The sequence below is a fragment of the Carlito syrichta genome, unplaced genomic scaffold, assembly GCF_000164805.1.
Source record: "Carlito syrichta isolate Samal-C Ts95f unplaced genomic scaffold, Tarsius_syrichta-2.0.1 Scaffold76130, whole genome shotgun sequence".
Lineage (NCBI taxonomy): Eukaryota > Metazoa > Chordata > Mammalia > Primates > Tarsiidae > Carlito > Carlito syrichta.
Window position 1 is genome coordinate 125,463 of NW_007020226.1, and position 14,066 is coordinate 139,528.

The 14,066-nt window shown below is 37.6% G+C and overlaps 1 protein-coding gene across 3 annotated transcripts in view; it reads right to left on the bottom strand.

Moving 5' to 3' along the window:
- The window catches only part of ATL2 (atlastin GTPase 2), a 35,553-nt gene extending 22,243 nt beyond the window's left edge, over positions 1-13,310 (bottom strand). For all 3 annotated transcript variants that reach the window (XR_002481690.1, XM_021710200.1, XM_021710194.1), the window contains exon 1: positions 13,068-13,310. Coding sequence is in view for 2 of the 3 variants with exons in the window: in XM_021710200.1 (XP_021565875.1) it covers positions 13,068-13,268 (201 nt within the window). In the remaining variant the exon portion in view is untranslated. The remainder of the gene's footprint in view (positions 1-13,067) is intronic.
- Between the last annotated feature and the right edge of the window lie 756 nt (positions 13,311-14,066).

Below are 14,066 nucleotides of genomic sequence, written 5' to 3' on the forward strand. Positions count from 1 at the left end.
TGCTTAAAAGGTGTCCTTGACCTTGAAGACACTCTGCAAAATGAAATGAGTCAGACACAAAAGGACAAATATGTATGATTCCAACTCATATGAGGAGTTTTCAGCAGTCAAATTGCTAGAGAAGGAATGCAGACAGGTGGCTGTCAAAGGCTGGGGGGAGGGGTGGCAGGTTAACATTTGATGGGTACAGGGCTTTGGGGGGAAGAAAGACGAGTTTTGGAGGTTGAAGGTAGTAATGGCTGCATAGCATTGTGTCCAGTTCAGTGATATAGGAACACAATGTCAGTGAACTGGACACTTAAAAAATGGCTAAAGTGCTAAATTTTGTTATGCATATTTATCACTTTTCTCTTTTGGGGGGATGAGTTGGGGTCTCACTCTGTTGCCCAGGTTGGAGTGCAGTGGCACAACCACCGGTCATGCAGCCTTAATCTTCTGGGCTCAGGCAATCCTTCTGCCTTAGCCTCTCAAGTAGCTCGGATTACAGGTGTGTGCCACCCAGCTAACTTTTTTTTATTTTTTGTAGAGACAAGACCTCACTATGTTGCCCAGGCTGGTCTCAACTTCTGAGCTCAAGCAATCGTCCCACCTCGGCCTCCCAAAGTGCTGGGATTACAGGCATGAACAACCATGGATAACCTTCCACAATTTTTTCAAAAGGTGCCCTTAAAGGCTACCAGAATAGAAAGGGAAGACACCAGTCATTAAACTGAGGTCTGACATGGAGATTTTACTTTACAGTTTCCACTGGAATTTCAGTTTGAACTCTCACATATAAAAAGCTTCACAGTTGTCACAGCCATCTTTACAAGAAAAAAGCTTAACAAACTGAAAAGCAGTAACCTTCCTATCTTAGATCAAATAACTGCTAACACAGGTCAAGCACGACCCTAAAATCTGGAGAGAGAAACAAATACAAAAGAATCTCATAAACTGAAGTCAGCTCACCAGGAGCAGATTGGTGCACAGGGTGGGAACATTTAACCAACAATTTGGATAAACTGCTGGAAGCTGTGAGTGGACATGTTTGAGAGTTAAAAACTACTAGAGGTTCTGTCTTCGCAGACCCCGCACTTCCCTGAATTTTACCTCAAGGAGCTCTACAAGACGCTCAAAGTAAAGACAGACATCAACTTCCCTCATGACTCCGGGGAGAGGGGAGAAGTAACCATTTTTAAATTCACCCAGGGGAAGTACCCATTATGAACTGCATCCACCCAGAGCAGTCTCCATAACAAAGGCCTGCCCTCCTGGGAAAATCACCTTACCAGCGCTTTATCTGACCCTTGGGAGGAGCAATTAGCCAACTCCAGTCTCCTTTAGCTTTCCTATCTGGTTTAATATTTTTTTAAAAAATGAAAGTCTTAGCCCAGGGACTCAGGCCCACTAAAAAACTAAGGAGTAGGTGCAATGGCACACTACAGACCCCCGCTATTTGAGAGGATCGCTTGAGCACAGGAATTGGAGACCAGCCTGGGAAACATACTGACACCCTGTCTCAAAAACAAAACATAAAACCCTAAGATTTAACCACAAGGTGATATCCAGTGTTTCCCTCGCCTTCACTTGACCGCAGTATTAACAGGGCTCCAAAATAATGACTGAATTGCAACTAAGAAAGCTGCAAGATACAGATTCTATTTAATGTAAGTTCTTGGGAAACCCCAAAGACAATGGAAAAGACGGAGAAACTGAATCCTCTGGGACCCACAGCTACAAAAGACATTAAGCACAACCTATCTCCCAGCTAGAGTAACATAAAACCTCACACTAGAAGCCTAAATCTTCAGCTCCTATTACCTGATATTTCATGTCTGCCTTTCAGCAAAAAAATTACAAGCCATAACAAAAGCCAAAACAAAATAAAACCGAAAGACAAAGCAAACATCAGAACCAGACTCAGATATGGTATATATTCTGGAATTATAAGATAGGAAATTGATCCAGGTAGGTCAGAGAACACCAAGCAGGATAAACACAAAAAATCCCTACTGGGTATATCACAGGCTAGCTGCAAAATAACACAGACAAAAGGAAAATCTTAAAGACAAAAAAACACTTTACTCATAGAGAAGCAGTGGTAAGAATTACACTGGAATTCTCATAAAAAAAAATCATGCAAACAGAAAGACAGTAGTGTGAGATATTTAAAGAGCTGAAAGGAAAAAAAGCCATCAGCCTAGAATTCTGTATACAGTGAAGTTATCCAACCAAACTTATAGAGAAGTAAAAACTTGAAGATAAAATCTGAAAGAGTGTGTCACTAATACAACTTCAGCAAAAAGGAAAATGATATAGGTCAGGAACTCAAATCTACACAAAGAGAAAGAGAGAGAGAAGTACAAAAAAGTAAAATAAAATCTATTAGATGGTTATTAGATGGGGGATATGAATGACAGTAATGCTATAAAGGACAGGAGGGAGAAACTGGGAATACCCTAGTAACTAACTACGTTATTCATCAAGCAGTGTAATACTATTTGAAAATGGACTTAGGTTAGCTGTAATGTATATTACAAACTGCAGGCAACCATTTGGGTTTTTTTTTAAAGAAGTATAACAAGCCAGGCTCGGTGGCTCAGCCTGTAATCCCGCGCCTTGGGAGGCTGAGGTGAGTGGATTGCCTGAGCCCGCGGGTTCAAGACCCGCCTGGGTAACTTGGTGAGACCTCATCTCTACAATAAATAAAAAAATTATCCAGGTGTGGTAGAGCACGCCTGTAGTTCGAGTTACTTGGAAGGCTGAGGTGGAAGGATCACTGGACTGCACTCCAGTCTGGGCGACAGAGTGAGACTCCAACTCAAAAAAAAAAAAAGAAGTATAACATATACTAAGAGAATACAGAAAATGTAAACAGGTAAAATGCTTCATTAAAAATAGAGAAAGCAGAAAAGGGGGAAGATTAAAAAGAAACAAAAAATGAGTGCAAAACACAGAAAGCAGCTAACAAACATGGCAACTACTAATCCAACTATATCAATAATCACTTGCGATGGGTTTTAGATAAAAAGAGCCAACTAAATACTGTCTACAAAAAATCCACTTTAAATACAAAGACACAGATACGTTAAAAGTAAAGGAATGGAAGAAGACATATCATGCTAACACTGGTCAAAAGCAAGCTAGAATAGCTATGTTAATTTCAGACAAACCAGACTTGAGAACAAGGAAAGAAAAAGCAGACTTCAGAACAAGGATTCAGAGTGGCATTACATACTGACAAAAGAGTCAAGTCTCCGCTGGGCTCGGTGGCTCAGCCTGTAACCCCGTGCCTTTGGGAGGCTGAGGTGAGTGAATTGCCTGAGCCCGCGGGTTGGAGAACCGCCTGGGCAACTTGGCGAGACCTCATCTCCACAATAAATAAAAAAAACAAATTAGCTGGGCATGGTAGCGCGCGCCTGTAGTTCCAGCTACTCGGAAGGCTGAGGTGGAAGGATCGCCGGAGCCCAGCAGGTCGAGGCTGCGGTGGCCGGGAGCAGCCATTGCACTCATCTGGGCGACAGAGTGAGACTCCAACTCCAAAAAAAAAAAGTCAAGTCTCCAAGAAAACATAATAATCCTTAATGTATATGCACCTAATAAGTACAAAATATATGAGGCAAAGACTGAACTGCAAGAAGAAAAAGACAAATCTACCATTACACTTGGAATAATTAATGATATAGTTGGAAATGAACAGCACCAGCATTCAAGTGAACCCCATCAACATTACAGAATACTTCATCCAACAACAACAGAATATACACTCTTCTCAAACTCACCAAGATCATTCACCAAGACAGGCCACATTCGGGACCTTAAAACACACCTGAACAGATTTAAAGAAATAGCTAATACAAAGTATGCTCTCATGCCACAACGGAATTAAACTAAAAATCAGTAACAGCAACATGGTTAGAAAACCCCTAAATAGTCGGAATTTAAAACAACTCACCTCTAAATAATGCATGTGTCAAGGAAGTCTCAATAAAAATTTTAAAATATGTTGAACTGAATTAAAATGAAAATACAAGCTAAAAAAATTTGTAAAATAAAGCAAAAGATGTGATTAGAGAAGAATGTATAGCACTGGGTACATACACTCAAATGGTTTCACTGGTGAATTCTACCAAACATTTGAGAAAGAAATAATATCAGTTCTCTACAAGTTCTTCCAGAAAACAGAAGCAGAGGTGATCCTCACTCATTCTACGTATTACCCTAATACCAAAACCAGACAAAGATACTACAAATAAAGGAAAACTAAAGGCTGGTAGATCTCATAAATACAGATGCAAAAAATTCTCAGCAAATTGAAACTAAAAATATATGAAAATAATTACACAAGATGAGCAAGTGGGATTCATTTCGGGGATGCAAGGCTGGCTCAATAATCAAAAGTAAATAAATGTAACCCATCACATCAACAGGCTAAAGAAGAAAAATCACGATAGCAATAGGTGCAGAAAAAAAAAATTGACAAAATCCAACACTCGTTCATGATTTAAAAAAAAACAAAAAACTTCCTCAACTTGGCTTAGAAAAAGAAATCTACAAAGAACCCTACAGCTAAAATAGTAGTGAGAAACTAGATGCCATCCCCCTAAAGATCAGAAAATAAACAAGGATGTCTACTCATCACTTGGAATCAACACAACTGTAAGTTCTAGCTGGGACTATCAGCCAAGAAAGAGAAATAAAAAGTTCCCAGATTTAGAAAGAAAGCCATAAAACAATCTCCATTTACAGATGACATAATATTTTATATAGAAAACTCTAAGAAATTCACTAAAAGACTATTGGAACTAGCAAACAAGTTCAGCAAGGTTAAAGGGTACAAGATCAATATACAAAAGTCAATTTTATTTCTATAAAATTACAATGAACAAATCAAAAATGAAATTACGAAAACAGTTCCATTTAAAAAGCCAAAAGAGGAAAATTAACAAAAGAAGTCCAAAAATATTCTTAAAAAAACTACAAAGACAGCTCTAAAAGAAATTAGATACCTAAATAAATGGGAAAATATCCTATATTCATGGATCGGAAGACTTAATATTGTTAACACAGCAATACTACCCAAACTTGTCTTTCAGATTCAACCAATCACCAACAGAATCCCAGCTAACTTTCTACAGAAACTGAGAAGCTGAGTTTAAAATTCATATGGAACTGCAAAGGACCCAGAATAGGCAAACAATCCTGAAAAACAACAAATAAAAAGGACTCACTTCCTGATTCCAAAACTTACTACAAACTAACAATAATCAAGACAGTGTAGGGCTGGCATAAGAGGAGACATACAAAACAGAATTGGGAGTCCAGAAAGAAATCCATTATCTCTAAGGCCTATTGACTTTCAACAAGGTACCAAGAGGATTCAACAGGAAAACAGTTTTTCCAAATAAATGGTACTATGATAAATGAACAGATACATAACCAAAAAATGAAGCCAAATCCTTATCTCACATAATCATTATTACTATATACACACATCGATATATTACATCATATGATTAATGAATGCGCTATACATGTTATTGATTATAGCATTATTCATAATAGTCATAAAGTTAGAAACAACCCAGATGCCCACTACCTGATGAATGGATAAATAGAATGTGGTATATCCATACAATGAAATATTACTAAGTCATGGAAAGAATGAAGTACTGATATGTGCTACGATGAATCCTGAAAACATTTTGCTAAGTAAAGCCAGTGACAAAAGACCACATATATGATTCCATTTATATGAATGTCCAGAACAGACAAATCCATAAAGACAGAAAGTAGATTAGTGGGGCTCCTTAGAGATAAGGGTTTGAAGAAAAAGTAGAGACTTAACAGCTAAAGGCAAGGGATTCACATTGAGATGATGGAAATGCTTTCAAGTTAGCAATGGTGACGGTTGCCCAATTCTGTGAATATACTAAAAACCACTTTATTGTGCATTTTAAGTGAATGAATTATACCATACATGATAATATCTCAATAAAGCTGTTAAAGGAAACACAAAAAATCAAATACCCTTAGTGCACAAGTCCCAGCACTTCAGGAGGCTGAGGCAGGAGTACTGGAGTACAGGAGTAGTTTAAGATCATCCTGGGCAACTTGACGATACCTGGTCTTTACAATAAATCAAAAAATTAGCCAGGCGTAGTAGCACACACCTGCAGTTCCAGCTACCAGGAAGGTTGAGGCAGATGTATCGCCTAAGCCCAGCAGGTTGAGGTTGTAGTAGCTGTGAGCATGCCACTGCACTCCAGCCTGGATAACAGAGTGAGATTCCAAGTCCAAAAAAAGGAAAGAAATTTGTAAAAAAAAAAAAAAAAAAATTCAAAGAGTAAAGAAATTCTGAAGCCAGACACATCACCAGGTGTCTCTAGTTCCAGCTACTTAAGAAGGATGGCAATTAACTTGGGCCCAGGAGATCCTATCTCAAAGACAAAAGAGGGTGGAGGGAAGAAAAGAGAAAACACTCTGAAGCTCATCAGCATTGTCCTGGAAGAATGGGTAAAGGAGGCGGGGGTTAATTACCTTAAAAGAAATGTAACCTCCAAAAAAAGCTAATATTAATATAAAAGAAACCTAAATTACATAGGATAGTTTAACTCCCTAAATATTCTAAAAGAAGTGTTTGAGCAGTCAGTAGATTACTTGAGATATTCTTCAATAAATTGCCAATTAGAACCAATTACTCTAGAAATAGTACATTTAACTTCAGGAACAAGATTTCAGAATGGAAAAAGATCTGTAACTTATGTTCTCTCAAATCCAGAATTGAGATATGTGATAAGACAGGTACCATACTTCTTATAATGTTAAAAAAGAGGCAGTCCATACACCTGGGGTTTAAAGCTGGAAAGGTATTTCAAAGGCTATTCATGACAGGACTGTTTCAGGTCAAAGGCTCAGGAATACAATCAACAAAGTCTCTCCTCAAACAATGCAATAAGGACTTCAAACAATATACTGCAGACACATTCGTCTCGTCTATTTCTAGTTCCTCTAGCTTTGGCAACAGTTGATGAAGTTTTCATAACTAAAATCACTTACACTCACTTAAAATCTGCATATGGGAGAACAGACAATTGGTTTCAATTTCAAAATCAAAATCCTGAGGGGGGGGCGATGTGCTAATAAAAAGAAAGTAGTCCACATAACCTCTGTACTCAATCCCCTGACTTATATTTGGAGTAAAAAAATTAGCCCATCATTTTTATTTCCGTATTGACTCTTAAAATTCTGACCAAATTTTGCCTGCTTCTCACATTGGCAAAAATAATACAAAACTCAAAATTTCAGCAGCTGGTTACATAAGTTACATGCAATGTTTAATTTGTAATAAGTGAAGTATCCAAAAGTCAATTCCGTTAAAGTCATAAATAAATGAACAAGTTAAGCTTCTACATTCAACCTAGCAAATAGTTTTATGAGCAAATGGACCTGTACCAAGTATAATGATGTGAGATTAACAACAAAAGGCACACCAACAGGCTAGAATTTAAAAGACTGACAGTACAGTTTACAAGATATGCAGCCACTGTAAGTCTCATACACACTGCTGGTAGAAGTGCAATTAGTAAAACCACTTTGGAAAGATTTTGGCAGTCCCTACTAAAGTCAAGTCAGTATTTCACCCTATAATCCAGCATTTCTACTCCTGGGTATAAACCCAACAGAATAGTTTACATCACCAAGACTTGTATATGAATGTTCACAGCAGCTTTATTGGTAATAGACAAAAACTAGAAACAACCTACAAGTCTATCAAAAGAAGAAGGGGTGAATACATTGTGATCTGTTCATCCAATAAAATATCACTAAGCAACAAGAAGTAACAGTATTTTGAAACATGTAACAACATGGGTAAATATCTCAGGCTTAATGCTGAGTGAAAACAGACACAAGAATACAAACTTTATGATTACATTTCTGTGACCTTCCAAAAAAAGACAAAACTAATCTATGCTAACACAAGTCAGAATAGCAGTGGCCCTTGAGAGCTATACACAGCAATAGGGAGAACAAATGGGAGCTTTTGAGAATGCAAGAAATGTTCTGTCTTGATCTGAGAGGCAGTGATGACAGCAGCATATGTATGTGAAAATTCACTGGCCACACTAAGGTGTACACATTTTGCGTATGCAAGTTATGCCCAATAAAATAAATAAATAATGAAATGACCCAAGGAAGAAGCATTTTAAAAGCAATGTTTTTCTACCAAATACATTTCTTTCTTGAGAAAGAACATGAAACAAGCCAAGTTTTCCTTCATGTGTTCACAAATTTCCTATGAGTCTTACATCTCAGACATTGTCAGCCTTAAAAAGGAAGATGAAATCGAGTTCGACTTCCCATGGGGCTGATTTTGAGATATCTGTGCTTCTGGCAAGTTATATGTAATGGTACGCAAGATCCTTAAAGATAGTTTTTACTCCTGATCTCTGGCAACAGTTTTGGAAGCAGCTCTTTAAGCAGTAAAGAATAAAAACTATAAAGGAAACCCTTAAAATGCCATTAGCAAATGTTATAGATAGAGTAAAAATTCTTATACAGCAAATTGAGCAAAGACCCTTTATTTATGAAGCTTGGACAGCAGTGGCCAGCACAGAAGACTGTACTTACACATGTCCTCCTGTCGGGACAACTCCGGACAACGAAAAAGAACACTTACACACAAACAGTTTAGTGGAGGCATGTCCCATAAGGTGCCTGTACACTTTACACACTAAAGACATATGGGGAAATGGCCGAACATAATTTTACCTAACAGTTTTTAGAATAAAGCCTTCGGGGGCAACCCCCTCACGTCCCCTCCCACTGTGGGAGCTTTTCTGTCATCTCAATAAACCTTGCTTTCTCAAAAAAGCAAACACATAAATAAAGGCTTCAGCACTGAATTGAACAATCTGGAATTTCAGCCTTGCCACTTACTCAGAGTCTCATTTCTTCAACTACCAAGTTGAAATACTACCACTACTGCATAGGATTATTATGAATACGGAGTAAGATAATGCCTATTAAATGCTTAGTAATCAAAATACCTAGAATTCAGCAAAGATTCAAAAACTGTTATATTAAAAGACAGTGTGTGCCTCCTGATGGAAGAATACATCACCACCTGGGAAATACTCTTGCCAAAAAAGAGTCAAACCTGAGTCTGATCAGGTCTCTAGATCCATCTAACACTTGTCATGAAACTCACAGGACACGAGAACATGGGATACAATCAGAAAATCCAGAGAGGGAAACTCTGTAAGACCAACAACCAGTCTCTTTAACAATAAACACAGGAAAAAAGAGAGAGAGGAAAACCCCGAAAAAGTTTAAAACACTTTAAATACAATCAATCATGATACAGGCCTCATTTGGTTGGATTCAAACAAACTATTAAAAAAATAATAAAGCATTTGAGGCCACTGGAAAACACTTAAAAGACATTTCATGATATTAAGAATGTGTATATAGATTTGTATGATGACATTATTGTAATGTCTACAAAAGTTCTTAAGAAACACATACTGGAATACCTACAAATGAAATGATATGATGTCTGGGATTTACTTCAAAACAATACATAAGTATGTAGTGAGTTGGAGTATAGATGAAATGCAATTAATGCAGTCAGTAAATGCTAAAAACTTGTTAAATCTATGGGCATGTATTATACTACTGTCCAGTTTTACAAATGTCTAAAATTCATCTTAATCAAGTTTTAAAAGGGAAAAAGAGGGACTAGCATAAAAATAGCACCTCTATACAGAATTAAGAATCCTTATCAAGAAGAGTTCACTAACAGCTATCACCATTACTTAGTATCAATATCCCAAAAACTGTGTTTAGTTTTACATATCTAATTCTACTAAATTTTGACCTTTATAAACTGATTCCTTGAATTGAAACTACTTTTACGGTAGACAGATGCAACAATCTGATCAGTATTTTCCTAACAATTGCTATTGATACTAGGGTAATCTACTTTATTTTGGAAGAGTGTGATTAACAAAAATCAGCTAACTAAAAATTGTATCATCAAAGCATATGTATCAACAATTAAATGGATAAACAAAATATTATGTAATCACACAACAGAATACTAAGGCAGCAAAAATAACACAAAAACATGGGTATATCTCCAAGTTATAATGTTAACAAAATAACCCAAACACAAAATACCTATGGTATGATTTCATTCATGTGAAGTTCAAAAAACAACTGAAATGAGCCTATGGTAAGGTTCGGAACAGTAGTTACCTTTTCGGGGTAGATATGAATTACCTGGGAGGGAAAACAAGGGCAGGAAGTTGAGCTATGTTTTCATCTGAGTGATTGGTAACATAGGTGTTTACATATGTAAAATGTCACCAAGCTGTACACTTAAGACTTGTGTGCCTTTCTGTATGTATATTATACTTCAATGGAAAAAAGAGAAAACATTGAAAAAATAAAAGTTCCTGAAGTACACCCCTGAACAATCAAATCAGAATTAGAAGAGGGGGAGACACGGAATAGCTTGCACGCATACATGTGGATTTGGGAGGAGAAAGTCTGTCTCCCTCACACCACTACCGCCAATTCTGTATCGATTCCAGACCTTACTCTCCTCTTGTGTAACTACGCACCACTTTGGTAAACAACATACTTACACGAACTGACTCAGATCAACAGTGAAGTCCTACAATGTCATGTCACTGCTCTTCTACTTCTCCCAGCTAGCATCCCACCTTTGCAGGCAGACACGCTCATAAATCCAAAACTCTGCGTTGTTACTTCTCCTTCTTTACTTTCATCACATAGGAAAAGCATGACTCACCACTAAATCTGTGTAAGTAGAGGCATATTATCCCAAAATAATTCAGATACAATTAAAATATAATTTTTGGTTAACAGAATAAGGTGATTTATATCAGGAATTCTATAAGGAAACCTTATCAATGAAAGTTAATAAAGACATTTCAACTTAGACACCACTTACTAGGTGAGTAATCTCACTTAGGTCTTAACCTTTCAGTGGCTTCGGTTCCTGTGCCCACAGCCCAGGAAAGGGGCAGTTCTACTAGTCCAGAGAAGGTAGATACATGACAGACAGGAACTGCTACTCCCGCTTTGAACAGCCACTACTAATTGACCAGAGATGGAATCAGAAATGGCACCTGAGGTGAAATTTATCTGTCATTCCTAGACAAGTGATCTAAGCTTCCTCCTTCTTCTAACATTCTACTACCTGTGACCTACTTGGAATCAAATACATTTGCAGTGAACAGCTCAGACTCAGATACAATACACACAAGCTAACTTAAGAAGTTAAAGGACCTCAAAATACAGAAATTCTTTACCATCTTTAAATGTACAGTTTAAAAAAAAAAAAAAAAAAGAACATGCCACTACTTATACACATTTCTCTGTTTCAGACGTAAAACTATTGGAAATAATCATATCTAAATGGAAAAACATTAAAATAATATATCTTCCTAAATTTCCTAACTATGTAAAATATTGTTCTGTATATGAACTACATTCTTGATACTCAGGCATACTGGATGATGCTGAAAATAATTTGCTGAAAAGCTTCCTGAAAAACCAACTGTGAATATTTCCCTTATTTCTTATCTCAAGGCAGATGCCTGCCCAGTTACAGATTTATATAGAACTCATAAAGGTGAACATGCTGAAAGCTGTTTAAACAATTACATGATTCTGTCAGTGTTGTTGCTAATAATTCAGGAGGCTTCTGAATGTCAGAAGTTCCCTATAGAGCAATTCCCAGGAAGTGTGCCACTCTAAAATTTCCAATTCTTTCTCCTTGGTCCCTTTCAAACTCCTATTCTCTTGGCCCAACTTTCAACTATTAGAAAAACATTCCAATTTAAGTGAAATATATTTTGTTGTTTTTTTTCAGGGGAGAATGTCAAAGTCAGGGAGAGAGAGAAATAAAAACTATCTGGTAGTATCAAAAAGTAAAAATGTGAGGCCAGTATGGTGGCTCATGGCTGTAATCACAGCACTTTAGAAGGCTGAGGCAGGAGGATTGCTTTAGCCCAAGAGTTTGAGTCCAGCCTGGTCAACATAGTAAGATCTCATCTCTACAAAAAAATTAAAAAATAAAGTAGTTAGGTGTGGTGGTACACACCTGCAGTCTCATCTACTCAGGAGGATGATGGGGAAGGAGCACCTGAGCCCAAGAGATCGAGGCTATGGTGAGCCATGATCCTGCCAATGCACTCCAGCCTGAACAAGAGTGAGACCCCAATCCAAAAATAAAAAGAATGAAAACATTTACAGGGAGGGTGATTCATCAATCAAGGCAGACAGTAAGTGCCTACTAAGGACCGATCTTGCTAAGTGCTTGATAAAAGAAAGCCCATCCCTGACAGAGATCAAACCAGCCAGAAAAAATAAGCAACTAAAGTAATATCAACAGAACATATGACCTGTGCCATGAGAGCTAAGAAGAGGATATAACAGTCCTAGAAGTCAGGGAAGGCCCCTATGAAAAGATTAGCCAAGAATACCACAAAATTTGAGAAATAGACATGGCATTTTCAAGAAACAGCAAAAACAATAGCAAAAACGATAGAGAGGACAAGAGATGAGGCTCAGAGGTCACGGATAGCCAAGGAAGACACTCTACAAAATAGAACTTTATCTCAAAAAGCAATTGTCACAAAGAGTAACTTACTTGAGGAACATGGATGTACTTGACAAGGGTCTCTATCCACCTATTTTACTCACAGTAAAGGAGACCAAGAAGAAGAAGGTGTAAAGAAATACAGGAAGGAAAAGAAGACACACAGTACTCCAGAGACCTTCAGGGTACACTCAGACAGCTTGAGTTAGAGCTGCAGTACCTGGAACACAGAGACTGAAGCCTATGTATCAATATGTATTACATGCAGAAAGGAATTATGGAGAAGAATGAAGAGCTCAAACTTATACTACTGTAGCCCCACAAGAAGCCCCACAAAACTATCTTTCTATAAAATTAAAGGTACAGTTCTGGGTTTTGTCTATTTTTTTAAAAAACAGGGTTGGTTGGTAGTTTTTTGTTTGTAATTGGGTTCAGTGTAAAAGACACTATTCACCTTGTTATACATGTATCTAAGCATGAAGTCCAGCAAGAATGATTTCCCTTTACGAAAAGCTCCTGCCACAGACACCACTACTATGTTAAGATCTCGGATGTGCTCCTGTAGCAATATCTGCTCCAAAGCTTCTTCATCAAGCTCAAAGTTATGGTCATCTTCATGAGCAAGAACAATCTGTACTGGACATGGTTTCTTCATAACCTCATCAGAGTTTACTAGATCATCATCTTCATAATTCTCACCTAGAATATAAAAAAGAAAGAAACAGGTTACTTCAGTCCCTGCAATGCAAACTTTCATTACGAACCACAACTAAAGCAAAATTCCCAAAAGATGACTGCCCCACCCCCATTTGAGAATAGTTACAAATAGCAATGTTCCTTTGGATTTCTCACTCCCCCTGGACAAAGAGTACTAGCAAGATTTCCCATTGTCTATACAGATAAACAGGACAAAGAGTACTAGCAAGATTTCCCATTGTCTATACAGATAAGCAGAAAGTATGGCCTGTCTCAAGCCTTAACATCCAAATGTGAGCAGCAGCTGTTCAGGAGCACCACATTATTCTGCAAACAAGTTTTGCAACTGTATATACACACTACATACAGAGAGAGAAAATCTATTTCACCTGACACTTCAGATTCCAATTTTCCCTGCAGGCATCACCTAGAAAATCACTCCACTTTACAAAGATCAAAGCATACATATGGATTGTGCATGTTATTTTTCATTCTGGAACTTAAATAGCAAAGTCAGGATCCCAACAAGTTTCCAAAAGTGATAAAATAATGAGTTCCTAATTTAATAAGAGCAACCTACGTAGTACAGCCCCTCTCGCTGGATTAATGTTTCACAGAAAGGAGTGGTCAGTGAGATGAGTTCTATCCTAGAATTTCATCTCCCGCCCGGGCTCCTCTCACCAAACACCACAGTCGCCATTTTCAGATTAGACAGCTCCCCAAACAGCTACATAAACCCTTCCCTTCCCCTTGTTCA